Consider the following 26830-nt stretch of genomic DNA (forward strand, 5'->3'; position numbering starts at 1 on the left):
CGCAGCCTCTCGCTTATCGAAGCAAGAGAGGAAGAGAGAAAGAAAGAGAGTATGATAACACTGATACACTGAACATTTACAGCTTATAAATAGCAAGGGCTCGGCTCCCATTTTTCTTGTAACCAAGCACAACCTAGCTAGCTAGCTACTTACCATCTGATCTCTGGGGTTTGTGAATTGCTGTGTTCAGCGGAGAAACAGAAGCAAACGACAAAACAAAAGCTTTCAAATACAGGATATCTTTCTACCTCAGTTTTTGGTCTTTGGTGATCATTAACAAAAAAACAAAATGATGGGGCAGATTGTTAACATTTTGCATGTATTAAAGCCTGCAATGTTGATGGTGGTGGTTCAGGTTGTGTTTGCTGGGGTTAATGTGCTGTATAAATTGGCTGCAAATGATGGAATGAGCTTGAGGATTATCGTTGCTTATAGGTTCATATTTGCCACGGCTGTCATGATCCCTCTTGCTCTCATTCTTGAAAGGTTTGCTTTCTTTCTTTCTTTCTTTCTTTTTTGTTCATTCTTTGCGTTTCTTGTTTTAATTTCCTTTCCTTCTCAACATTCATGATTACAATAGTATGCGTATATATATATATATATATATATATCATCAATCCATGGATGATGCTTCTCTTCTCCTGTCATTTATGGCAAAAAGGCAGTCGGAAAATATGTCACTCGGTTCCATTTTTTTCTTTTGTCTTTCCTCCATGTTTTCTTTTAGTATTACTTATTCAGGTAGTATCTTTAATTAGCCACTGTTCAGCCTTTTCATGTTATTAGGATTTCTAGTTTCAATCAGATGGTTCTTCACAATGTTTTTGCTTCATTGGAAGTTATGAGAGACAATAAATCATCAAAACGTGAAGCTTTTTGCACTTTGAAATGAAAGATTTCAAGGTTTCTTTTTTGCCTGAAGGAATATGGTAATTAACCCTGTTGCTTTTTGTAATATTTGTTGGCGCAGGAAGAGGCCGAAACTGACATGCACTGTACTGATTCAAGCATTCTTCTGTGGGTTACTCGGGTAAGTTTGTTAGTTACCAGTTTTGATTAACAAGTGAATAATGTTTCCATCTCTCAGGCCCCTTTTGTTGCCAGCTGCCACGTACTAAACAAAAAGCCAGCTAGATTCAACCGAACCTGAGTTCCAGAATCCTTTTAATTTGCATTGAATGAAACTCGTGCTCTTTTTCCATAAACCCACTTCCTCCTGTTTCCCTACTCTCTCTCTCTCTCTCTCTCTCTTTATTCCCAAATTTCAGTCATTAAGAAGAAATTATACTCCACAAGCAAAACAAATCCAAAAAAGTGGTTAATTTATTGAAAATATCGCTTTTTTTTTCTTGCAAGATGTAAAGATTTTGTCTTTATTTTGCATCATGCAGGGGCTCACTATCTCAAAATTTGTACATAGAAAGCCTGACCTTAACATCTGCAACATTTGTTTCTGCCATGACTAATCTCATTCCAGCCATAACTTTCATCATGGCCATCACTATTGGGTATATATCTATCCTTGTTTAACTCGTCCAATTTTAACTTAAAACACAAAAAATAGTAGTTGCTGTGCCTCTTTTGCACATGTCAACCAATGGTCTGAAAATTTTCATGGGGGGTCCAATATATCTTTTTATGGCAGATTGGAAAAGCTAGCTTTTGGAACAATGGCAGGGAAGGCAAAGGTGTTGGGAACAGTGATTGGAATCGGTGGGGCAATGCTGCTCACGTTTTACAAAGGATTCCAAATTAATATGGGATCGAACCATCTTGACCTTCTACGTCATGGGCGCCACGGGGCTTCATCACATGCAGGCTCTGCCCATCAGCTATTGGGCGCTTTGCTGGCTCTCGGCAGCTGTGTCGCTTACGCCCTGTGGTTGAACATTCAGGTAAATTTAATTTTTGCAACAGATTTTGTATATATTTGTCATGCTTACATTTCCCAAAAAGTTATTAAATCTTTCAATAATGAAGAATTTAATCTTTCTGTTTGTTTGATAGGCTAAGATGAGTGAGAAATACCCATGTTATTACTCAAGCACGGCATTGATATGCGTAATGGGAGCCATCCAAGCCGTGGTCTTTGCACTTTGCACGGAAAAAGATATGAGTCAGTGGAAATTAGGTTGGAATATCAGGCTTCTCACTGTTGCCTACGGGGTATGTTGCTGTAAATGTTGAAACTACAACATCAGTTGGATACTTAGCTTAACATGGCTAAATTTGCAAAAGCTTTCTTTCATTGTTGGTGATGGCACTTGGTTTTTTTGCAGGGAATATTAGCATCTGGTTTGATCTTTAGCTTGATCTCTTGGTGTGTGCGCATGAGAGGTCCGCTTTATGCATCTGTTTTTAACCCTTTGATGCTCGTCTTGGTAGCCTTTGCAGGCTCATTGTTTCTTGAAGAAAAGCTCTATCTTGGAAGGTAAGTACTTATTTGGAACCTGTGAACATAACTTTTCCAAATTAAAACAAAACCCAAAGTTAGACAATTGAAGACTTTATGGTTTAACAAAGAAAGAAAGCAAAGAAGCAATAAGAAATTGAATTTGTAAAGCAATTAGTAATTAAACTAATTGGACATTTTTGTTTTCTCCTAATTACAGCATAATAGGAGCGGTGCTAATTGTGTTGGGGCTGTATGTGGTGCTGTGGGGTAAAGGCGAGGAGATGAAGAAGATGAATCAGTTAGTCCCCTCAGCAGGCTCCCCTCAAAATGAACCCATCGAGATCATTGTCACTTCTTCAGCTGATAACACTTCCAATAACAATAATGTTATTGCTAGTAAAGATTCACCAAAGGAATAGGATATAGGAAATAAGAAAAGAGAATGAAGAACAACAAGAACATAGAGCTAGTTTGGTAGAGAAAGAAGAAAATGCTTTTGTTAGAGGTTTTTTTTTTCCCCGTTGTATTCCATTAGCTTTATTCAATGTAAACAATGATTGGATAAATTTGGTTTACAACTTTAGCATTACTTGTTCCAATGCATCAAGTTAAACTTGAAAATGGAAGCAATGGCATGGGATCAAGCTAAGAAAAAAAAACCTCATATATAGCACGACCTACAATTCTACACGTTAGAATCCACTTTGGGACCTAGTATTTTGATTTTTTCCCAAAGGCAATGAAGATTTTCATTAAGAAGTGGAAGGAAAGTTATATGTCCAAATCCAAATGTGACCATAAGAGGAGAAGAAGGACCTTTCAAATGGGTCATTAAATAAAAACAAAATCAAAAGAGTTTGATTTTTGTCAATCCATCAACGAACGAATTAATTTTTTAGAGTTCGAGTTTTGCCGATTTCTTAACAAACAAATTAAATAAGTGCAAATGCTATAGTGTATAGTAAATTAAATTGACACACACTTGCTAACAAGTCTGATAGAATATTTACTTTATTTCAAGATTCAGGCTTTGGGCCTTGAGGGGAACCAAAGGTTAAACAAGTAACATAAAGTAACATGATATAATTAGTGGAAACTGAGCACGTGTTAATCATGTTTTAACGTAATGGGTCACGTCATAATTAGCATCGCAACACGTTACAACTTACACACCAACAGGCTATTTAGCTTAACAAAACAAAAACAAAAAAAAACAGGCCATTTAATCAGTATGATTCACATTGATTTACAGCTTACAAAATAGATTCTACTTATCTGGGGTTTGGGAATTTGCAGTGCACAGCCAAGGAACAGAAGCAATAGAAAACGACAGGGGAGAAGCTTCTAAAAAAACCTTGGGGTTTCCCTTCTTTTGTTTTAAGAAAGAAAATGGGGAAGGTGAGCACGATTTTACAAGGGTTAAAGCCTGCAATGGTGATGGTGGTGGTTCAAACCACATTCGCTGGAATGAATCTGTTGTATAAGTTGGCAGCAAATGATGGCATGAGCTTGAGGATTCTCACTGCCTATAGATTCGTCTTTGCAGTTCCTGCCATGGTTCCTCTTGCTCTCCTTGTTGAAAGGTTTGGTTCTCTTTGCCTCTTTTTCCTTCCTTTAAGGTTTGTCATGCATGGAGCACAAAAGGGATTTTATTTTATTTTATTTTTTCTTCTGCTGTTCTTGTCTATGAATCTCTCTCATGCTACATGAAAGCTTCACCAAAATGTCTTCACAATTTAGAGCAGTACTACTTTGTTTTCCTTGGGATGGTTCCTTTTCTCTCATGCTTCTTCATGTTATTTGGGATTTTCTTTTCCTTTTCTTTTGGATATTCTCTTCCCATTGTATAGATAGATGAGTCACTGTTTGGACGTGATTTGCCATTTATCAAAAGTTTAACTGATTTGATAAGAAAAAAAATGTTTAAGATACGAAATACGAATTAAACTCGTTTAACTTCTTGTCATGTTAGCGTGTCGTAAGTAAAATAATCGATCTAAATCCGAAAGATTTGAAAAAGAAAAGAAGGTTAAACATATTATAAATGCATCTGTCTTCATTTGGTGTTTACATATATAGAATCAAAGCTAGCATTTCTTTTTTGGAAGCAATCAGATTTAGCAAGAAAGGGTTTTTAATTTAGCTTATAAAAGGAAAGAAAGTTTAGTTAAGGCTTAATTGTTATATCTTTCGGTTGCAGATAATGATATTTCTCACTCCCTAATTTGTTGGTTCAGATTGACCTCTCTGTGAAAACAATTTTACTTTGACTGGTATTCTTTTAAAATTTAAACCATGTTTTGACATATTATTAAACTCGAATTTAAAATTTTTTAAATCCCAAGTGATATTTTGAAAGATGCAGCTAAAATAGAATTAGTTTGACAAAAAAAATCAAAACAAAACAAATAAATATGAGACAGGACGGGTAATTAATTAAGTTTGTAAAAGGAATTAATTAACTAATTAAGTTTTTACATCTTAACAATATGATAAGTTTCTTTTTATCGGAATAAAATGATAAATTTTGGTTTGCTAATAATGTATGGATTCTACATGTTGACAATGTATCAAATATAATGTATTAATATTTTATGAAAAAAACCCCGATATACATATGCACTAATCCTTGATTTATAATGTTTTGAATTCTTCTCTCACACACAGGAAGAGGCCAACACTGACTTGGGCCATACTCTTCCAAGCATTTCTTTGTGGGTTATTTGGGTAAGTTTGTTTTCCATATATGTGACTCTTCTGGATCACCTGAATTAATTGAATCCCTTTGCAATGACCCTTGTAGTTACTCATTTGCAGCTTATTTTACATCTCTTGTTCTCTTTTTCCTAAAGCAAGTCATCTTTAATCTATCTACTAGTATTTGTTAGATCACCAACTTCTCCAAGGCTTTAATAAAGTAAGTTTTCCTAGTATATATGCTGTATGTGAAGAAAGAAATGTATGTGTCTAGACCCGTCTTCTCCTTTATTGCAGGGGAGCACTATCGCAGAATTTGTACATAGCAAGCCTAGCTCTAACATCTGCAACATTTGTTTCTGCCATGACCAATCTCATTCCAGTCACAACCTTCATATTTGCTGTTTCTCTTAGGTATGCACTTTGCATCTTTCACTCTCCCAATGTCTTTTTTCTTACATGGAATCATAAATTAATCACCGTATACATGTTTGGCACGATCAATTTTATCACAGAATGGAAAAGCTAGCTTTTGGAACAATGGCAGGAAAGGCAAAAGTCCTTGGGACATTAATAGGAATAGGAGGGGCAATGCTTCTCACATTTTACAAAGGAGTACAGATCAAGATGTGGTCAACTCAAATTGACCTTGTGCATCATGGAGGCCATGGGGCTTCATCCATTCAGCTTCTGCCCATACTCTGTGGGGCGCCTTGCTGGCTTTTACCAGCTGCATCACTTACACTTTGTGGTTGATCGTTCAGGTATTTATTTCAACTCAACTTCACAAACAAATTTAGATTGTAATTGTCACACTTATCTTTAAAAGATCTGCATTTGTGATGTAGGCTAAGATGAGTAAAAAATACCCATGCCCTTACTCGACTACAGCTTTGATGTGTGTAATGGGAGCAATACAATCAATTGTTTATGCACTTTGCACAGAAAGAGATTGGAGCCAGTGGAAACTAGGATGGAATATTAGGCTTCTCACTGTTGCTTATGCGGTGCGTTACTCTTAAGCATATAAATATAACAAGGGTCTCTCGTCGATGTCTTTCTTATTGCTATGATAAATCTGTTGTCCCAACACACGAGAGAGAGTGTTACAGTAGTGATAAAAAAATCTTTCACCCATTATAGCTAAGGTGCTAACTTAATGGTGTTTGTTTCTTTTTGTAGGGAATTGTAGTGTCTGGATTGACATGTGTTATGGTCTGTTGGTGTGTCCGCATCAAAGGCCCTCTCTATGGATCTATTTTCAACCCTCTAATGGTTGTTTTAGTTGCTTCGGTGGAGACTTTGTTTTTAGGAGCAAAGCTGTATCTGGGAAGGTACCAATCAGAGCACTGAACTTATTTCAAATTGAGAGTTACAAATCATTAACATATTCTCCTGCATTACAGTATAATGGGAGCAGTGCTAATAGTGCTGGGGCTGTATGTTGTGCTTTGGGGTAAAGGCAAGGAGATGGAGAAGGTAGCAGCGTCAAGCAAAGAAGGGCCATCAACAAGATCCCCCCCAGGTGATGAATCCACCGAGATCACTGTCAACTCTCCAAATGGCAACAGATCTAATAACAATCAAAACAACGTGTAGACCCGCCAAGGTTTCACCTAGTGGAAAGGAAATATGAAGGTGACGGAAAGATAAAAGGAGAAGCTAGCAGACAGAAACACAAGAACCTTGAATGAACTTGTTAGAGTTCGTGGTTGACAATCAATAATTGGTTCAGTCAAACTACATCAATTTTGGCAATTTTTGATTCATTACAGAAATCCTTATGCCATTGTAAGTAATTTTATCTTTAAATATCGTTTTCCTATGCAAGAGCCAACATTTGTTGGAGCTGTTACTGTATTAGGAAATTCAAAGTAGGCGGCTGCCACCGCTTGGGAAGGCCCGTGTGGGGCTTGGCCGCTATCACTCACATGGCAGATAAGTAGTTCAATGCAATTTAATGGGTAAATTTCAATCTGTCGCTTCTATAAATAAAAACAACCCCAAGATTGAAACAAGCATTCCTTCCTCAATATCCTGATCACAAGGAAAAGAAAAACAAAGCACGGAAAGAAAAAAACGGTGATGATGAAGAAGAAGATGATAGTTGCAGTCCTTATTTTCTGCATCATCACTTCACAAATGGAAAACGTCGAGCCACAGGTTGACTGCTATGACGCTTGTTCCACTGGCTGCGTACAGAGCAACAGTAAGTTCTGCAACAAGCCTTATGTAGCCTGGTTTCCATGGCTTGTGTTTTCTTTTCAATCGGGATTTTTTTTAAAAAAAATTATTTATGGTTTTTGTTCTTTCTTTTGTTCGATGCAGCGAGGCTTATGCAGCGTTGTGAACGAAAGTGCCAGATAAAGTGCGGTCCAGGTAAGCCGTCTGTCGATCTCACTTTACTTAGCCTTATCTTCATATTTTTTGAGTTTTGTCTGCTTGGAACATGTCTAGGTTGCCCACTTCTAGGATGTCTTGTTTGGGCTCTTGTCCCCATCACTCTTTTTCTATTTAGTGTGTTCAGCCCAATTAATTAAGTAGGCTCTAATAGCCCAAATTTGTCCAAATCGAACTATAAAAAAAAAAAATCAAAATTGATTCGGTTAATTATTTCAATTTGAATATAAGATTTTTTAGGTATATTTTAAATATATTAATAATGGTCTGTTTTTCCATCAGTTTTAATTGTAAAATTTGAATATTGAAAAAATCGACTATACTAATCGAATAGACTGTTCTTCTTAATCGATTAATATTAAAATAAAAAATTTGATTTGAATTAATCGATTTTAATTTATTATTTTGATTTGAATCAATTAATACTCATCTTGAGATATAATATTTGAATATCATCACTCTCGAATGAGAATCGTAAATGTTTAATAGGAATCATTTGTTTCGATAAAATAAAGTAAAGAGAATACTTAATTTTGCTTTGTTATCATGTTTATGCAGATTCCAAGCTAGAAGGGAACTTGGGTTAGCTCTTGGAACATAAGGGGGCATCGAGAGTGCATCGAATCAACATGTATTTTGATCTTTATCGACTTGATGCCATTGAATAAAGCATAATGCTTCCATGGAAGAAATCAAGTTAGATTATGTACCCACAAGGAAATAAAAATTAACTCTTTTAATTTATTGTATGGATATTTTAAAGCATACGAGATAAAATTGAAAATAAGATATGTTGATAATATGTAATATTTAAATATTATTATTTCATTACAGAATATTACTTCATAAATTCGTAAAGTAATTCTATCAATTTGGAAAATTAGACTATTACACTACTTATAAACCAATTAGTAAATGATCATATTCATCACAATTTATTAAATTTCAAATTTCAATAGAAAATTCAATACAATTTTGAGGAAGGATTATTTATTTATTTGGTTGATTAAAATATAAGTCTTTGTGCTTTTAAAAAATTTTATATTTGAATCTTGTAATAAAGTAAGTGAATTTTATTATCAGAAAAAATTATATCAAATTTACAAAATAGATTTGTTTGCATTTATTTCATAAAAAATTAAAAAAAAAAACTACATTAACCACATGGATTTTTAAATGATAAAAACAAGTTAGTGAGGGCGTTGTGGTAATTTCACAATATAAATAGGCTTAATGATGGCAGCGTGGCTTTGCCATAATTTGCGTCCACCAGAACCCTACAGAGAACGGGAGAGTAAAGGGGTCCCCACAATCATCAAAGTCAAAAACCAATCACAACCAACTGATGCTCCATCGATGGCGATTGACGCTATTAAGGTAAAAGCGTTGAAAAGGCGTGACAGAGTCCGGATCTAGTCAAATCCCGCTGTAGTGTAATACCATACATCCACAAACACCCTATTCTTCTCCCCATTATTTTTTCCCCTTCTTTATTTTAATTCCCTTTATTCTTATTTTTATTATTATTCTATTTATTTATAAAGTTAGTTTCACTTTCTTGAAAGGTTCGTGGGATCACACCGTGAGGGGCGCCAAAGTCAGCCAAAAAAAAAACACTTGAAAAACTTGATTTTTTCCCTTTACTCTTTTTTAACTTTTTTTCCTATTTATTAAATTTGATGAAAATAAATAAATATTTATATAATTGTAATTATTATTAATAATCCATGTCGTCATGTTGTATTAGTGACGGTATTTACGATATTAACAATTGAATGACAAATGAAGTTAATATTTTTAATACAAATATAAATATTTTATTACACTGTTACATCTCATAACATAATTATTTTTTTGTTAAATAATTTCATACGATATAAACTAACTTAATAATATTATTAATTAAACAAATTATATTGGAAGTTTAATGAATTTAATTTGTTTAAAATACAAAATTATAGTGTTCTAAACTTAATTTTGTGTCATTATCATGGTAAGGAGTTATGTTCTTTTCTTTTTGCAGAAATCGAAGAAGTTGATTTACATGAAGCAATTTATTATGTTTTTTTTTTCTGACCAGTTTATTTCCATATTCAAAACATATTTTCTTTGGTCACCTACACGGCTGCATGCTTTAGGAAGAGGGGTTTGATTTCACCAAACTGCTTATGCCCCTTAATTTGTTTGTGTGTATGCTGTCTGGTCTCTGTTGTGGTGGGCCCTGCTTGTTCTTTTTCTTTGTTTTATTATCAAGCTTTAAATTCAACAAAAACAAAAATATTTTATTATTTTTTCTGTTTTTTTATGTATTTTTATTTTGAGAGATAATTTACGATCAAATGATAATATATAAATACTGTATTTGTATTAAATGTAAGCTCTTTTCATCGTGGTCATGTTGTTAAATCCAAGAAAGATAGGTTTAGATGTCATAATGAGGTAAAGAAACATTTATGATCAGTGATTTTGCAAGTTTTGGTATTCATCAATGGTAATTTATTTGTCATTAAGTAGTGTAAATGGATTGAAAAGGACTAAGATCACATACACAAGGTTGCTAATTTTTATAATGTTCAATCAATTTTCAATAAATATGGGTAAAGCTCAATTTAAAGTGCGAGAAAACCAACAAAAAAAACAAAATGAGATAGACGTTAAATTCAGAGTTAATTTTGGTTTGTTTGGTTCCTAAGAAAGTAAAGAAAGAAAGAAAAAAAAAAATCTATGGCGTTTCCCTCAGTCAGATAATGCAAACGGCAAAGTCAAACATGGCATTTAGTCGTTGGTTGGAGCCTGCTTTTTAGCTCTGTAGCTTTTGCCTCATGAACCCAATATAAAATTGTTTTTCATTTTATTTAAAGAAAAATATTCACATCGACCCCAAAGAACTAAATAAAAAAAAAATCAAGAAAGCAAAAAGAAACTTGTAGAGTTGCCTTTTTGGTTTTTTATTTTTTGGCTCGGTAGCCCGTGAGCTGAATTTAATGTGGGTGTGGAGTCCGGATTAGATTAGAGAGTAGGCACAAGGAAGAAGACTTCTAAAAAAAAAAGAAGAAAAAGAAAGAGAAGACTGTTCTACTTGGAACAGTTCTGACGTTGATCCCCTACCCACCATCTTTTTTTTTTTTTCTGGTTCTGTTATGTGAAAAAGCTGTCTGGGTTTTTTGTTTTTGATCTTGTCTTTGGATTCGCTGCATGTTTCAGGTACATGAAAACGGATCTCAACGTACTTTTTTAAGATTTCATTTCATGCTGTAAACCCAGTTCAACGTACCCCTTTTCTTTTTTTTGTTCTTTTTTGTTTAGAGAGGGATAAGATTTTGAATAATAATCTGGGTTTGTTTGCAAATATTTGTTCTTTCTTTGGTGCAGATCTTTGGTGTGTTTTGAGGCTACAGCTATGGTGTTTTGATTAGATTCAGCCCTGAGATTTAAGGCCTTGATTCTTGGAAGGTAAATTGTTCTTCTTTTTTTTTTTTTGTGGGGTGTAATTTATGGTAGGTAGATTGCTCGTTCGGGGTGGGATTATTCTATGATTTTAGCTAAATCGTGGTTATTTATGGAGAAAATTTTGGTTTAATGATGGAAGTAGCTATCTTCCTTCTTCAAATACATACTTTGACTTAGCAACAATGCTTAGATTATTTACTGCTTGCTTGATTTAGATGGGAAGTTGTAGCTTAATCAAGTTTCCAAGATGCCTAGCAGTAACGTTCCTTCTTTATTTCTCCAGATGCCTGCTTTTTTACTAAAATATAAAACAATTCCTTCGCCATTTCTTTTCCTTTCTAGTTTTCTTCTTAAAATGCTCGGTGTTAGAGTGAGAGAGAGGGTTATGAAGGAAAACTTGAAAAACTCTCCTGTGAAGACTGTCTCCGGAATTCTTAAAGCAGGAGATCTTTGCACACTTTTTTCTGTGGAACAGGGAATATATATGTTCTTCTTAAATGCTTATGAAGCGATGTTATTTCTGTCATGTTTGTGGTGGATAAACCAAGTTAATAGACTGAGCGGGTTCTTTACATTATCTGGTTTAGGAAAAATGGGTACTTGTTATATGATTAAAGTTTTAGCTATTTAGATTGCTGGGGTTCCATGTGAAGCTTGCCCTTAGTGGTTGTCTCTTTTTTTCTCCTTTTCTCGTTGGTATCCTTTCTGCTTCCTTTTCCCCTTCTCTTTCGTTCTTAACTAGTAGAATTGTGTCGGGTACTAAGTTGTTTCTTCTGTGGGCAGCCGCTGGCACATCATCGGCGGAGTATTATTATCAGAAGGCTTCAGAAGAGATATTATAATTGAGCTGACTTTGCTATCTGCTTGAAAAATGTCGTTCCGTAGCATAGTTCGTGATGTGAGAGATAGTTTTGGGAGCTTGTCTAGACGGAGCTTTGATGTTAGACTGACAGGGCATCACAGAGGAAAATCTCATGGTTCTTTACATGAATTGCATGATGAGCCTCTTGTAGTTCAGAACAGCCGTTGGGCGAATCTCCCTCCAGAGCTGCTTATTGATGTGATTAAGAGGTTGGAAGAGAGTGAGAATACGTGGCCTGCTCGAAAGAATGTTGTTGCTTGTGCATCAGTTTGCCGATCATGGAGAGTCATCTGCAAAGAAATAGTGAAGAGTCCTGAATTCTGTGGGAAGCTTACTTTCCCTGTGTCTCTGAAGCAGGTAGGATCTTTGGTTCATTGAACATGGATCATTTATTTTCTGATTTGAGTTGACTGTGATTTTGTATATTTGCATTTATTTAGAGATTATGCTGAAACGTGTTATCAGTTCTTACTACATTGAGAACTCAAGATGGCCACTCTTAACTGTCTTGTTTGACTTTTCCTTTTCAGCCTGGGCCACGCGATGGAACCATTCAGTGTTTCATCAAAAGGGATAAATCTAAATTAACGTATCATCTCTTTCTGTGTCTTAGCCCTGGTAAGCATGATTCTCTCCAACCGTTTGTTGAATGGAGTTGCCTTTGTTAAATGTAGATGTCATTGAATTATTGATCTTATTTTGGTATACCATATGTTGACACGAGGGATTGCATGTTATATATAATTCTGTATAATTTTAATTTGTTGTGTGTATTTGTATGCGAAATGCTGAAATACATGCGCTGTGTCTGTGTCAATGACACTTGTCAGACTTACTCTTGAATGTGAGATATAATCTGCAGTATTTCATTTAAAACAACCATTGAAATGGAAGAATGTGACTATGCCTTGCAAAACAGAATTCTTCTATTTGGTTCTGAATCATTAATGTTTTTATGTGGCAATTTATTTAATATACAATTATACTTGATTGCTGGTTCACAAGTTATAGATTTAGAGCTAAATTTGCAGCATATATGCATTTTAAATGTATTAGCATTGTGGTCATTGGTATAAAAGTTTCCAAAGTGTCAAAAAGAGTTCTGAAATATGGTTAATGATATGCAACATACTAGAATAAAGAGGTGAGCAAGAGCAATACACATGTTCACGCTACTCTTGTGGGCTGTGAGACAATCCCTGATAATGAGTGTATTCACTCTGTCATTTGGCTGATAGAGAGAGCTTTCTCAATATAAAGAGAAGCACTGTTGTCACTCACTTACAAGACCTAGCAGTTGTAATCCGTTTCAGATACTCATTAGTCAATTTCCTAGTGAGGATAACAAATTAGCTTCCTTCCTGGCTCCACAGTAAATAGTGGACAGGCATTCTTTGTCCATCACACTGCAGACATTTAAGTGCCTTCTTTTGGTTTTTGCTTTTTTCATTTTTGTTCCTGCTAATCTAACCACAATTGTCTTATCATTTTTTTCTTGCAGCATTGCTAGTTGAAAATGGGAAATTCCTTCTTTCTGCAAAAAGGACCCGCAGGACTACTTCTACAGAGTATATCATTTCTATGAATGCTGACAATATTTCAAGATCAAGCAGCAGTTACATTGGAAAGCTGAGGTATGAATGTGAAATGGAAATTGTGACATTTTAATATGGATACTTCATTTCTGTTCAGAGGAATACCACTGCTTTATAAACCAATTAAAATTTTTTACTGTAGAGCTCGGTAAATTTTCTTCTATTGTGTAAATGGAAAACCTTTCACAGGATGAACTTGGAAATTAAACCCATCCTTATCTGTTACTGTCTTTGTTATCGGACGCTAGCTTTTGGAAAGATCCTTCATAACTTGCACAAGTTTTCATGATTATGGAATATATATTTGAAACTAGTTCTGTTTCTTGTTCCAGGTCAAACTTCCTTGGCACAAAATTCATAATATATGACACCCAGCCAGCCTGTACCTCTGCTCATGTTCCTCCACCAGGCCGAACAAGTCGAAGATTTTACTCCAAGAAAGTTTCCCCTAAAGTCCCTACTGGCAGCTACAACATAGCTCAGATTACTTACGAACTAAATGTTCTTGGTACCCGGGGGCCACGAAGAATGCACTGCATCATGCATTCTATCCCTGCCTCAGCTCTTGATGTGGGTGGTTCTGTCCCTGGCCAGCCTGAGCTTCTACGCCACCCTTTGGAGGACTCATTCCGGAGCATCTCCTTTTCAAAGTCTCTTGACCATTCTGTTGAGTTCAGCAGCTCTCGATTTTCGGAGATTGGTGTGTCTCATGATGATGAGGAGGACGGGAAAATGAAACCCTTGATCCTCAAAAACAAGCCCCCTAGATGGCACGAGCAGTTACAGTGTTGGTGCCTGAATTTCCGTGGCAGGGTAACCGTGGCATCCGTGAAGAACTTTCAGTTGATTGCTGCCACGCAGCCAGCTGCTGGTGCACCCACTCCATCTCAGCCAGCCCCACCTGACATCGATAAGATAATCCTACAGTTTGGCAAGGTCGGCAAAGATATGTTCACCATGGATTACCGTTATCCCCTATCTGCATTTCAGGCTTTTGCAATCTGCCTGAGCAGCTTTGACACCAAATTGGCTTGTGAATAGAATGAACAAAAACGGATGATTGTGGCCAGCAAAACACATAAAAGATTAATGACAATCTTTAACTTCTTTCTTTTTTCTCTTGTTCTCATCTTCATTATCTTCTCTTTTGCCATTTCTTCCCTTTAGGGTGATCATCAGTAGGCTGGAAAATTGATACTGTTGTATTGTTGTAAACTAATTTTTATCTTTGGGTGCCACCTGAATGGCGGCGTGCAACATAGTAAACTCTAAACTTTCTTCACTTCTGTTTGTTCTTCCTCGTTAATTCATGAATGGTCAATCGGTTTGCTTGCTACTCTCCTTGACGTTTTTGATCTATAATACCTAAGCAAAATTAGCAAATTTCTGATAAATAGAGGACAAGGGAATGCAACGTTGAAGGAAATTGCCAATCGAAATGAACCCTTTTTGCTTCCCATTGATGCAGATTAACCATGAAACTCCAATGGTGGAATCAGTGGTTGCTTTGCTGCCAAATTTAACAGTGGCAGTGATGATTGTTAAGATGGTAGAGGTGGAAGGTGTCAGCCTTGATGCTGTCAGAACATTGCTGCTTTAACTCAAATATCATATGAATTTTTATAATCAGAATTTGTATTAGATAAGCTCAGGCCTACCAACTTCCCCCTTCCAACAGGGATTCAAGGTAAAAGGTACTTTATACACATGGGTTCATTTTTATTTACAACAATACCTAAGCAAAATCCAAAAGCGTTTGCCATCCATCTTCAACGGTAACGGGATCCTTCCAGACCTCAACCGCATTGGACTTCCTTCGCAAAAGAAAGTCCCAACTGATCCCAAAAGATAATCCCCACACAGTTGTATTCTTCTGTTTCATCTTTGCTTTCCCTTCTCAGAAGATAGCCCACTTCAATTGGTTCTTGCAGTTTTTCTTGTTTTCTTTTTTTAACTCTATAGCTTCAATAATGGCAAGTACCAAACCCAAGGTTTTTTCCTGTCATTGACCAAAAAATAAAATGAAGGAGCTGCCATATCTACCATTGCATAGAATGCACTCGCCTAAGAACACGAGGTGGTCTTCGCTTCTCCTCAACAGGGATCAGGTTCTCCATCAGCTGCATTTGAAATGAACCAGAAAAAGGAGTCAGAATTGCTACTAACATCGTCATGTTTCAAACGAAGATCACAATCACTAGATTTTAGTGATTAGCAGATTGTTGGATTAGTTATTATTGCAATAAACTTTGTAAACATAGTATATAAACATTTACAGTGATGTAGCTTTTCATCATACAAAATCCAAGCAACCAAACTTCATGATGATGTATTTAGTAAGAGGATTTAACCTAAACCGATCGTGTGCATACATGATATAATATAGGTTGTTGAAAATCTTTTGCTCTTTCCATCTTCTAAAACAGTGACTGTAATTCATTTACTACACTTTATTGCATTAATTAGCAGCCTATAAACCTTCAGGAATTGTTTTATTCAATGTTCGCTGAATTGTTCTTTTACCCACAGATAAAACATATAGATTGGGTGAACCAATACTTATATCCCCCAACATTGGTCACCGCATCAGTGATAGGATATTTAAGAACTAATTCACAAAAATAAGGCGAAGATATCTTAAATTTGAAGAACAGAATAGAATTAAAAGGTAAAATAAAGAGAGGTACCTGCTTAAACCTCTTCTTTTGCAGCTCAGCCTGCAAAGTAGGTAAAGAAATCAATCTGGAGAGCATAATGATGATTCATACATCCTCAAGATGAAAAATATCAATTACTATTGGACTAAAAACATAACTAAAATGAAAATGGAAAAAGGGGGGGGGGGGGGAATCACTGTTATTTCAACAGCAAATTATACTAGGAAGGAAGCTTGTAGATACATCATTTTGGTTCGTCTACACTGTATTCAACTACTCTATTTTAGAATTACTTCCATGTCTATGCTCCGGTTTCATCATTCACCAATTACAAGCATAAGTTTAAAATAATGCTAGAAGTTGCAAAAAAATTTAGCCCCCATCAAAGTGCCTTCTTCATTTCAACAAAATTTTGATTTTAATTAAACATTTAGAGCATCAATGATTGCAAATACACCATTTGGGTTTCCCTATACCGCATTCAACTACTTTATTTTAGAATTACTTCCATGTCTATACTCTGGTTTTCAACAATTCACCAACTACTAGCATAAGTATAAAATGATGCTAGAACTTACAAAAAGTTTTAGCTCCATCAAAGTGCCTTCTTCATTTCAAGAAAATTTTTGATTTTGATCAAACATTTAGAAAATCATGATTCATTAAACTTGGCAGCAACTAAAATTCTTCAATATAATTTAAAATCATATCATACAGGGGGGCCATATACCTCTTCTCTCAGCAACCGGGTCTGCTCTTCTTCCAATTGTGTCACTAGAGATTCCAATTCAACTGTATAAGCCTAAAGATCAAGAAGGCAAGAGATATACAAAGAAAAAAAAAATGTTATGAAAGGAAAACTAACTTTGAAAGTTACCATAACTAAACCCTCACAGTTTAATTGCAGAAAACAGGTTTAAAAAGAAGTACAAAAAGCAATTAAGACTTGAATGAGATAAAAGCAACTACCATTTCTCTTTATTTTCTGGGAAACAAAAATAGAATTGGCAAAGTAGAGGCTAACCTGTTTGCGTTCTCTAGACCTAGCAGCAGATTCTCTGTTCTTGATCATCCTTCTCTGCTTCTGCTGCGTCGCTTTATCCAAAGGCGGTTCCTCAACGGCGCGTCGTTTCCCTCTCGCGCCTCCACCTGCAGTCGCCACCAATCTCTGATGATCAACGCCGCCGTTGTTTCCAAACGTCGAAAACTGATTTCCACCACCGTTGATAACGGCCGGGTCGACAGCATAAACACCTGCACCAACTCCCACCTGATTAACAACTCCTCTAACATCCTCTTCTCTAACCGCCCCAGCTTTGGTCAAAAAATCCTCCAAAGTCATCCCTTCCGTTGGACCTCCCTGTCTCTGATCGCCTCCGCCGGCCACGATCTCCTTCCACACCTCGTCGACGGACTTGTTCGCCACATCCTTCGGAAGCGAGAAACTACCTTCGCGTGAGATGGACGCGCCATGGAACTGCGCGTGCGCTTCGGAATTAGTTGGTGGCGGTGGTGGGGACGAGTAGATGTTTTTCAAAAGATCGTCCATGCTCATTGAACCGTTCTGGGATTGGCTTTGATTGCTTTGTTGGTTTTGAAGATCGGCGAGGAGAGTGGAGAGCGAAGAGCACAGAGATGGCTGACATGGCACATCAGGATTCGTCTGTGACGTGGTCGTTATCACCTTAGACGATGCCATGACTCCCCCGAAATTTCAGGGTTTTTTCTCTCTCGCACTTTCTTGCTCACTATTTCCTCTCTTTCTCTCTTTTCCCTACTGGCTTTCCGCTGATTGGTTGGAAAAGAAGAGTGTGAGGAAGAATTCGAAATCTGAGGGAAAATTTATTAGAGAAGCGAAACGCTACGGCGGAAGAGCAGAGAGGCTGGCCAACAGTTTAAATGCAAACAAGGAGACAGACAGAGAGAGGGCGAGAGAAAGCGCAAAGAAAACAAGGAAGCAGGGAGGAAACTGCGAGATGGATAACGTGTACTCGCGGCTATAGACGCACAATCGGATAAAGGTAGGGGTATTTTTGTCATTTACTTATTTAGGTTATTAGTTTTTTACACGGACTTATTTGGTTCAATCGCTATCCAGATTCTTAAAAAGTACACTGGCAGTTTCCGAGCTATGCGAAACGTTTGGAATATTCACCTAATCTCATTTCCCTAATTGAATTTAAAATATATTTTTATTACTATTAAGTCATATTAAATATTGTTTTATCTCTCTTTAATTTTCACGAAATCTCTTATAATATAGATCTTTAATTTTTTTTCTTTATGAAAAATAAATTTATAACATTAAAAAATGCTTAAAAAAAACTTACCAAATGAGTATTTGTTTTACATTTTCTATTAAATTAATTGAAAAGTTGTGACTTTTACGAGTACCAAACATAAACTTGATTAATGCAATAAGATTACGTTCAATTAGTATTCAAATAATTGTGAAGTAATGGTAAGGATTAACCTCTTTCCAAATAATTATGTAATAATTGCACATTTTTACTGATTTTAATGTACAAAATTATTATTTAATTTAATCTTGGATAGAAGTTTTGTTTCTATTTACCAATACATTGATTGGGGTTTACTATATTCTGAATTTCAACATCCCCGGAAAAGAATTAATTTTCAATTGAAAGCATTTGACATTTGTAACTGCAAAACTTTCAATGTCATGCAATTTGGTACCCCTTCCGGCAATTGGACAAAAAGCCACCCAATATTAAATCCTTTCTTTGACCCTTTTTCTCCGTCTCTTTGACTTTTATAAAAATTATGGTAAAAACTTTAAAATTTTTTAATATAAAAAAATAAAAGTAAAAATATTAAATATAAATTATTTGTTTATTTATTTTCATTTAAACTTTGCTACCACTCATCGAAACTATGGGCGGTGGTTTCATTTTTCAGAGATGGCCCGTGTAAATGGGGATGGGGGTTGGAAAAAGTGGAAACAGAGTAGAGCACACGCGCTGCAGGAAGGGAGAGTGTGTAATCAGAAATGGCAAAAAAAGGTTAAAGTTGCCGTTTTTATAGTTTGGACTCTGCCGTCCCGAGACGATACGGTTTGGCCTCGAAACAATCGAATCGAAGCATCTACAGGGTAGTCACTGTCTGCGATGCTTGCCCCAGCCCGCTTCCTACTTCACAGGTACGGTTTCACCCTATGTCTTTCTTTTTATCAACATTTTTCCTTCAATTTTTTTACCTCTTTTCACGCTACATTGGTTAAGAGATAGCAATCTTTGAATGGAAATAGCAACCAATATAAACTCTTTTTTCCCTTTTTTTTTTGTACTATAAGCCTGTAAATTTCCTTTTATAGTCTTAGAGAACTAACAGGTATGCTTAATAATATAATATTTAGTTTATCTAAAATATTTTTTGTATTATGATAATTTATTTAATTATGTCGTGCATTTATTTACTATATTGAAACGAGTTTTCAAATCTTATTTTAAATTTAAATAAATATTTAATTAAATTTAATAAAAATTATTTTTTATTCATATAATATATAATATTTTGAAATGCTATGATTCCGTCAACAACAAGCATGATTTTAGGCATTTGAATAAACACGAAAAAGAGAAATGGGTCTGTCTCTGTTACCTTTTGGGGAAGAGAGCAGTTGTGCTTTTCAAAAGTCAAAATGTTTGAATTAACGTGAAAAAAGAAGAAGAAAAAAAAACGTGGGCGGTTTTGCCTTTATCATGAATAAAATAAAAAAAATAGAGTTAGTAAAACAATGTCGTTTTATTTAACTTGGATCATTTAATTTTATATAAACCAGAAATTATCGTGAAAAATTATGATTTGAGAATTTTTAGTATTTCAGATGTTTCAATCTCACGTCTAATAAATAAAATGATCTATAAAAACTTATAAACATTATATATCTTATTAAATTAATTTTTTGAGATGAGAATAATAGGCTTTTTTAATTTTAATAACCTTTATCTTTTGTCTTTGAAATTTTATATAGAATTATAGGTTATTTATAAATTCATTTTAGCAAGTGAGATTGCTATGATTCTAAAACCTCTATGGACAAAAGACGGGTCACGGGTTTCGCTTTTTAATGATAATTGGGCCATCCATGAGACAATTGGATAAAGCCCATACAACATTCGTTGGCCTTACCAACTCTGAAACGAAAATTGGGCTGGAAAGTGTTCACGTACTCGTTCGATCGGACCTCGCCTTGCCTGGGTTCTTATGGCTGGGACCATACAAAATTTGAAGGTTTAGGGTTTATTAAGAAGATAAAATATATATATTGATATTATTTATTGGGGAAAAAAGTATTTATATTCTTAATTTTACATATTTATTAGTATTGTTTTATGGTCTTGCAGACTTACCAAAAGTCCTAAAAATAAGTTGTCAAAACTCATATATATAAAGAGTGTTGTCAACGTAACTGATAGGAAGAAGACAACTCACAAAGGCATTTATGTATACTGATCAATGTTAGGATTTCTAGTAGTTTTGTGATAGTATATTCATAGGTGCACCACTTGTACTCTTTTGAAAGAGTATAATTAACTCGTAAATTTTCGAACTTATTTCCATCGCTCCATACCATAACCCATCTTTACCACATTGGGCCATACATTAGTGTAAATTACCTGCAAAAACAGCCTAATTATGACAATTAGCTTTCGGGCTTATCCGCCTCCACTCTTGCTCTTAATTACTGAAGTGTCAAATTTTTTTATTAATTATATTATTTATATTACAATTTTATATAATTAATGATATTAATAAATTTATTAATTTATTAATTATTATTTTAATTATGACATTATTCAAAAAAATTGTTAAATCCATGGATGCATGCACACAAATTGCAATTGTGTGTGTGAATGCGATGTCAACCTTTTCATTCTTTTCCCCTTTCCCTCACCCTTTTTAAGTGGTAGTTTTGGTTATAAAAGAGCTTTTTCTTTTATATATGAAACACAGGCTTAGCTTTCCAATCTGTTTTCTTAAGTAAAGGCAATTGAATAATATTGATGCGAAACGACCTCGAAGATATCCATATCGTTTACTAATTTTGAATTGGTTTGGACAAAGTAACGGAGATGTCAAAATTAGCCAGAGATGTCTAATCTAACTTGGGTTGTTGTTTTGCTTTATTTATGATTATTGATGCAGCTTTTCGACTTGCATGCTTAATCCATAAGAAATACATATCCTGCCTGTGATAATATAAAAAAATATTCTTAAAGGTTCAATTATCATTTGTTTTTTATATAATCTTTAGAAATTTTTTGAATTATTCATAAAATTTAAATAATTTTTATTTTTTTGTATTTAATTAAATTTTATATTTTTATTTTTAAATTAAATAAATTTTTATAAAAATTCATGTCACGTGATTTTAACATAAGATGTTAAAATGTTATAACAGATAATGACATGATATATTGATGTAATATGATTAATGGCGAATTTAAAATTTTATATGAGATGTGGTTAAAGGATAAATATAAAAATAATTATATTATATATAATATATATATATCTAATTTTATACATATAATAATAAAAAAATTAAAAACTGAGAGATGATGACCATCGCCACTTTGAGTTCATCGATGGATATAATGACGTAGTCACACGCCATTTTTACTCTTTCTATTCATACGTAAATATAAAGTAACCAAAAAGATTTTAATTAATATGTAGTTAATTAACTATTAATTATAAATTTTATTTAATTTAAAATAAAAATATAAATATTTGATTAAATATAATAAAAAATAATAATTTATTTAATTTTTACATAAATAATTAAAAAATTTTAAATTTTTTTTTTATTTTGACTACTACCTCCCATATTAACCCCTCACCCACTCCATAAAAAAATGAAAACAAAAAGGTACGTCTAATGGTAGTTCATATTGCCCATGTTTAAGGAGCTTTTTACAAAGATGAAACAATGGCTTAATTAAATGAGAAATATATATAAATTTATTTTTTAAGCATTATCAATATTAAAAAATTATATAAATAGAATGTTATTACTTTTTGAATAAATAAATTTAAAAATTTTAAAAACAAATACTCGTACCTCTATATCTTTATGAACTAATATTTTAGATGATAGTGTACAAGTATCATACGTTAGCATCGTATCAAATATAAATATAATATATATTAATGAATATTTGGAGAATAAATATATTTGAGGCATATATAATTTATTTTTTTAAAATTCATATATAATATACTGGTTGACAAAATTAAAAGATACTGGTAATTATTTTTGCTCACCTATCTCTGGAATAATTCAAGAAAAAAAGATTTTCCTTAATTGCATCAAGAATCAATATTTCAAAAGAAAACATAAATAGAAAAAGAAATCAATAAAAAGAGAAAGCTTGGACATGAATTTTTCTTTCCTCAATATGAAATTACGTTGAAAGGTAATTCTCTTTGCTTAGTTATTAAGTTTTTACCATAAAGTTTCGCACCGGAAGGACAGTAAAAATACCGAAAGGTTCCCACTTTCACCATGAATAAAGACACAGAAAGACAAGGAAAGAATAAAAAGGAGCATCCCATATTCCCATATTTTATTTTGTCTCCTTAATTTATGCATTATTTATTTGTTTATTCCCTCTTTACCCTCTCAAACTCTGAAGCAAAGTCACGCACCGTCCTCCGAGTCTTCTTCCACTCCCCCCCACCTCCATCTCTAGTCTATCCTTCGAAAAGCAAGAAAGCAACTGTAGCTCCAAGGAAAACTACCCCCCAGAAAAGCAGAGAGAGGGAGATTTTCTTGTAAAATTAGAGGAAGAAAAAGGCAAATGCCACCATCGAATATGAACCCAAACCATCAACCCCACGCCAGAGAAATGCGTCCGACAGCCAACGGCGAACACCAACACCGCGGCCTCACAGCCCCTCCTCCTCCTCCCCAACGCCACCACCCTTACTACCCTCGCTCTTCCTCTTCCTCGGCCTCGTTCAAAGGCTGTTGTTGCTGCCTCTTCCTTCTCTTTTCTTTTTTGGCCCTTCTCGTCCTCGCGGTTGTCCTCATAATCGTCCTCGCGGTTAAGCCCAAGAAGCCCCAGTTCGATCTCCAACAAGTAGGGGTACAGTACATGGGCATCTCCACATCCAATCCTTCGGCCTTCGACGGCACTGCCGCCGCAGTCACAACTACCCCAACGACCGCCTCTTTGTCTTTAACCATCCACATGCTTTTCACAGCGGTGAATCCCAATAAGGTAGGGATCAAGTACGGAGAGTCTAGGTTCACCGTTATGTACCGTGGGATTCCTCTGGGAAAAGCTGCCGTCCCTGGGTTTTTCCAAGAAGCTCACAGTACCAGAAACGTGGAGGCAACCATCGCCGTCGATCGAGCTAACTTGATGCAAGCTGATGCAGCTGATTTAATCCGAGATGCTTCCCTTAATGACCGCGTTGAGCTTAGAGTTTTGGGTGATGTTGGCGCTAAGATCCGTGTCTTGGACTTCGATTCTCCTGGCGTTCAGGTCACGCCATTCTCCTCTTCCCTTTACTTTTTACTTTCCCTTTTCGGGGTTAAAAATTTATAAGCACATTCCCCCCTTTCTAATTACAGCATTGTCCTCCTCTTTTCCTAACGATTCCCATTTCTTCATTTCTTTCTAATTATAGCCTTAAGTTACTAATCTTTTTAAACTTTGAGAGCGGCGTACGTGGTGCCCGCTGTCGGTCGGTCGGCACTGGCTGGTTTTAGCCACAGCCCCGCTACTCGCTGTCCCACTCTGCCTTTCCTTTTCTTTGTTTGTTTTCACTAACTTGCACCGCTCTTTTGTTTTCGTCGTCCATGCTAACTTGGGCCGATGAGGTTCTATTATCTACCAGTACTCGGGAAAGGGTTGTTTTCCTTGTCTTCTCTTGGATACTCTCTTCTTTTTCTTAATCGGTGCTCTTCGTTTTACAGGAATGTAGTACCTAATTTTTGATGCATTTCAACGTTTGTGTCTACCATACGGTCTTTTCGGCACGTATAGAAATGGGTGATTAAAGCTAATGCTTTTGCTTTTTCACGCGCATGTCCGAGACGCACCAATGGCGTATAGCCATCGTGCGGCTAGCTTTTTTTGACGCAATCCCTTCGACCCATATTCGGGCCGTCTCTGTACACTAACAATAGAATCTGTGAATATTTTTACCGTGAATTAGTATTAAAATTTTACCAACCCCAATCCAATGATTTATAAGACTTTTTGGACATGGGCATTCTGGAATATGAGAATTTTTCTTTGCTTGCGGAGTGATTAGAGAGAGTGGGAGAGAGCAGTAGTAGGTATGCATTGTATTATTGTAGCATGGTGGTGTTGGGTTTGGCATGTTGCAGAGGAGAATAAATGTCATAAATTTGCTTTGATAAGTTTAGAGAAAAAAAAAATTAGGGTCTTGCTTCCTTTCTCACCATGTGATTTTTGGTCACTGGTGGGCTATCCTTCAGAACCACTTAGTTCCCTCTATGCAATGGCGGGATCCACCACTACCCATGAATTATTTCAATTATGTGATCAAAATTTTTAACCTCAAATCCTCTTCAAATTTCCCCCGTCTGGAATTTACCCATTGGCCATTGCTGAGGCTTTTGCAGCGTAAGAGAAACTCTCAAACTAGGCTTCCTTTCTGAGTGTAAAAAGGGAGATAATAGGATATTAGCTGGGATCATGGAAACAATTTTTTTTAGCATCTTCTTTGCCATCTCATACACGACCCCGTGAATATCGTTTCTTAGCCATGAAGCAGTCTTGATAATAATTTTAAATGTTTTTTAGCTTGTGTCCATCTCACTATAGGGACCCATTGTTCATTGACCTTAAATCTCTCTATCATAATTGTCACGTGATGTCTCATGCATTAAGAACTTCATGATTCCCTTTTCTGTGAAACTTTGACATTGGTAATGCTTTCCCAACAGACATTTTCTTTGTTTTTGATTCTTTCTGTTGAAATTATTAACAAGTAAAATGGGTTGGCGTTGGCATTGGCAGGTGTCGGTTGATTGTGCTATAGTGATAAGTCCCAGGAAACAGTCTCTTACTTACAAGCAGTGTGGATTTGATGGATTGAGTGTCTAAGCAGAGGCCCCCTCCTAACTCATATTGGTAACTCAGGGCTTTTCATTCCCTTTTCATTGTTCCATTCTCTGTCTACAAATGGATTGAGAAAGAATAGAATTAAAAAAAAAAAAAGAAAGAAAGAAAGAAAGAAAAGAAAAGCATAAGGGAAGGCCAGAATTCAGGGGAAGAAAGAAAGAACAGTCTCTTCACATGGTTGGAGTATTACAGAAGCAAAGCTAAGGCAAAGACAAGATGATGAGAAGATTCTGAGTGGGAAATCAATTTTTCCTCCCCCCCACCCCCAAGATTTTGCTGATTTTTGTAATGGTTTCTTCAGTTGGAAGGAAAATTTTTTTTTCTAACCCTGCATGTAAAAAAGTTGCATGTGCACTCATGTATGCTACTGTTCCTCGTCCAACTGGCAAAAAATCTTTTCTCTCTCTCTTTCTCTTTCTCTTTCTCTTTGCGGAGTGGTGCCTCCGCAATCCAGCATTTGGTGAGCATATTCCTCCTTGTAAACGTGGCGCGATTTTTTCTATTCTTGAATCAAACTTGAACTTAAACTGAAGAGAAAGAGATCTAAAATGTTTACTTTTATTTACATTTCCTTTCTGTTCCCCCTGTAGTGAGTTGCCAATGCGAGGTAGCACTTGGGATGGGAGGGAGAAAAGGAGACATTTCTGGTTAGAATTTAAACCTATTTGCTTAAATCCTGATTACCCATTGTCACTGCTGCGATTCCAATGGAATCCTTTCAACTTTGAAAGGCTTGGGAGTTACACAGATTTGTTCATGATCAATTCTTTTCTTTAACGTTAGAATAGGAAAGTGACTAACAGCCAAGTGCCTTATGGTAAAAATCTTAAGCTTAACTTGAGCTTGATTTAAGTTTAATTTTGAATAATAATCATGTTATTTAAATTTTATTAATTGTAATTAAACTAAAATCAAGTTTGAGTTTAAACTCGAGATTAACCTATATGTGTAAAATATTTTTAAACATATTAAACATACTACAAAGTTACTGTGATAAATTTTAGATTTCTTTTAAGAGAAAAATGATAGCACTATGGAAATATTTGTTTAATTCAATAGTAATAAATGCAATTTAAATTTTAATATTTATCCGAAGTTATAAGTTTCCAACTAGTAATGTTGATTTCTTTAATCAAAGCGTACTAACAGGATCGATCCAAATGATTGAAGGAAACACCTACAAAAGGAAATTTATAAAATCCATTGATTTCATATGACTGTTAAATTTTTGTAATGACCTAATTATAGTACCCATCAGGCTAAAAATAAATCGTCAATTTGGACTAATAAAGTGGAAAGAAAACCCAGTAATTAATTAACAAAATCTTTAAGAGAAAAAGAAGGTTTAAAGACTCTTCCTAATTTGTTAAAAGTAATGAAAATTAAAATTTTCAAAAGTTTCTTACCTTATTTCACCTCCACAACTATAGTTTTCCTTCTCCATCAGCGCCATTAGTAAAACTTGAGAGCTTTGTCTATCAAATATTATTATTGTTTCCATAATAAATAAATTTTGAACATAAATTTTTTTAAAAATAAAATATTTATAATTTAAAAAAAATTGAATTTTTAATTTTACGTATTTACGAGGTGAGATTCAATAATCAAGTAATAATGTATAAATATTATACATCAATAATAATATT

The 26830-nt window shown here is 35.0% G+C and overlaps 6 protein-coding genes across 6 annotated transcripts; 5 read left to right on the plus strand and 1 right to left on the minus strand.

Moving 5' to 3' along the window:
* The first annotated feature begins 139 nt into the window (after positions 1–139).
* Positions 140–3013, plus strand: LOC110418108 (WAT1-related protein At1g68170-like). The gene is made up of 7 exons (XM_021430732.2): positions 140–486; positions 971–1030; positions 1392–1508; positions 1646–1895; positions 2008–2166; positions 2280–2431; positions 2613–3013. The coding sequence occupies exons 1-7, from the start codon at positions 290–292 to the stop codon at positions 2812–2814; spliced, it is 1137 nt and encodes a 378-aa protein (XP_021286407.2). The 5' UTR covers positions 140–289; the 3' UTR covers positions 2815–3013.
* A 771-nt stretch (positions 3014–3784) lies between these two features.
* LOC149527145 (WAT1-related protein At1g25270-like) lies at positions 3785–5848 on the plus strand. Its single transcript, XM_089783809.1, has 4 exons — positions 3785–3978; positions 5063–5122; positions 5390–5506; positions 5608–5848. The coding sequence occupies exons 1-4, from the start codon at positions 3785–3787 to the stop codon at positions 5846–5848; spliced, it is 612 nt and encodes a 203-aa protein (XP_089639935.1).
* Positions 5849–5982: 134 nt separating this feature from the next.
* On the plus strand, positions 5983–7181 carry LOC149527146 (WAT1-related protein At1g68170-like). The gene is made up of 3 exons (XM_089783815.1): positions 5983–6099; positions 6275–6426; positions 6499–7181. The coding sequence occupies exons 1-3, from the start codon at positions 5989–5991 to the stop codon at positions 6689–6691; spliced, it is 456 nt and encodes a 151-aa protein (XP_089639941.1). The 5' UTR covers positions 5983–5988; the 3' UTR covers positions 6692–7181.
* A 3096-nt stretch (positions 7182–10277) lies between these two features.
* TLP10 (tubby like protein 10) lies at positions 10278–14681 on the plus strand. Its single transcript, XM_021429810.2, has 6 exons — positions 10278–10696; positions 10865–10945; positions 11726–12161; positions 12335–12422; positions 13306–13438; positions 13732–14681. Exons 3-6 carry the CDS (start codon positions 11814–11816, stop codon positions 14438–14440), a joined length of 1278 nt encoding a protein of 425 aa, XP_021285485.1. The 5' UTR covers positions 10278–10696; positions 10865–10945; positions 11726–11813; the 3' UTR covers positions 14441–14681.
* A 296-nt stretch (positions 14682–14977) lies between these two features.
* Positions 14978–17968, minus strand: LOC110417461 (G-box-binding factor 4-like). The gene is made up of 4 exons (XM_021429811.2): positions 17081–17968; positions 16787–16858; positions 16087–16116; positions 14978–15519 (listed from the first exon to the last, which is right to left on the minus strand). The coding sequence occupies exons 1-4, from the start codon at positions 17753–17755 to the stop codon at positions 15439–15441; spliced, it is 858 nt and encodes a 285-aa protein (XP_021285486.1). The 5' UTR covers positions 17756–17968; the 3' UTR covers positions 14978–15438.
* A 4595-nt stretch (positions 17969–22563) lies between these two features.
* On the plus strand, positions 22564–25941 carry LOC110417803 (Late embryogenesis abundant (LEA) hydroxyproline-rich glycoprotein family). The gene is made up of 2 exons (XM_021430339.2): positions 22564–23573; positions 25080–25941. The coding sequence occupies exons 1-2, from the start codon at positions 22884–22886 to the stop codon at positions 25164–25166; spliced, it is 777 nt and encodes a 258-aa protein (XP_021286014.1). The 5' UTR covers positions 22564–22883; the 3' UTR covers positions 25167–25941.
* The last annotated feature ends 889 nt before the right edge of the window (positions 25942–26830 follow it).

The sequence above is a fragment of the Theobroma umbraticum genome, unplaced genomic scaffold (assembly GCF_002168275.2).
Source record: "Theobroma umbraticum cultivar Fairchild unplaced genomic scaffold, ASM216827v3 scaffold_50.0, whole genome shotgun sequence".
Lineage (NCBI taxonomy): Eukaryota > Viridiplantae > Streptophyta > Magnoliopsida > Malvales > Malvaceae > Theobroma > Theobroma umbraticum.

Excerpts from the sequence above, each read along its gene's own strand:
- LOC110418108 (XM_021430732.2), top strand. The coding sequence starts at position 290 with ATGATGGGGCAGATTGTTAACATTTTGCATGTATTAAAGCCTGCAATG. Across the intron at positions 1,509-1,645 it reads ATCATGGCCATCACTATTGG|ATTGGAAAAGCTAGCTTTTG; the intron begins GTATATATCTAT and ends TTTTTATGGCAG. Across the intron at positions 2,432-2,612 it reads GAAAAGCTCTATCTTGGAAG|CATAATAGGAGCGGTGCTAA; the intron begins GTAAGTACTTAT and ends TCCTAATTACAG.
- LOC149527145 (XM_089783809.1), top strand. The coding sequence starts at position 3,785 with ATGGGGAAGGTGAGCACGATTTTACAAGGGTTAAAGCCTGCAATGGTG. Across the intron at positions 3,979-5,062 it reads CTTGCTCTCCTTGTTGAAAG|GAAGAGGCCAACACTGACTT; the intron begins GTTTGGTTCTCT and ends TCTCACACACAG. Across the intron at positions 5,123-5,389 it reads TTTCTTTGTGGGTTATTTGG|GGGAGCACTATCGCAGAATT; the intron begins GTAAGTTTGTTT and ends CCTTTATTGCAG.
- LOC149527146 (XM_089783815.1), top strand. The coding sequence starts at position 5,989 with ATGTGTGTAATGGGAGCAATACAATCAATTGTTTATGCACTTTGCACA. Across the intron at positions 6,100-6,274 it reads TTCTCACTGTTGCTTATGCG|GGAATTGTAGTGTCTGGATT; the intron begins GTGCGTTACTCT and ends TTCTTTTTGTAG. Across the intron at positions 6,427-6,498 it reads GCAAAGCTGTATCTGGGAAG|TATAATGGGAGCAGTGCTAA; the intron begins GTACCAATCAGA and ends CCTGCATTACAG.
- TLP10 (XM_021429810.2), top strand. The coding sequence starts at position 11,814 with ATGTCGTTCCGTAGCATAGTTCGTGATGTGAGAGATAGTTTTGGGAGC. Across the intron at positions 12,423-13,305 it reads CTTTCTGTGTCTTAGCCCTG|CATTGCTAGTTGAAAATGGG; the intron begins GTAAGCATGATT and ends TTTTTCTTGCAG. Across the intron at positions 13,439-13,731 it reads AGTTACATTGGAAAGCTGAG|GTCAAACTTCCTTGGCACAA; the intron begins GTATGAATGTGA and ends TTCTTGTTCCAG.
- LOC110417461 (XM_021429811.2), bottom strand. The coding sequence starts at position 17,755 with ATGGCATCGTCTAAGGTGATAACGACCACGTCACAGACGAATCCTGAT. Across the intron at positions 16,117-16,786 it reads CCCGGTTGCTGAGAGAAGAG|GCTGAGCTGCAAAAGAAGAG; the intron begins GTATATGGCCCC and ends CCTACTTTGCAG. Across the intron at positions 15,520-16,086 it reads AAAAGAAGAGGTTTAAGCAG|CTGATGGAGAACCTGATCCC; the intron begins GTACCTCTCTTT and ends TTTCAAATGCAG.
- LOC110417803 (XM_021430339.2), top strand. The coding sequence starts at position 22,884 with ATGCCACCATCGAATATGAACCCAAACCATCAACCCCACGCCAGAGAA. Across the intron at positions 23,574-25,079 it reads TCGATTCTCCTGGCGTTCAG|GTGTCGGTTGATTGTGCTAT; the intron begins GTCACGCCATTC and ends TGGCATTGGCAG.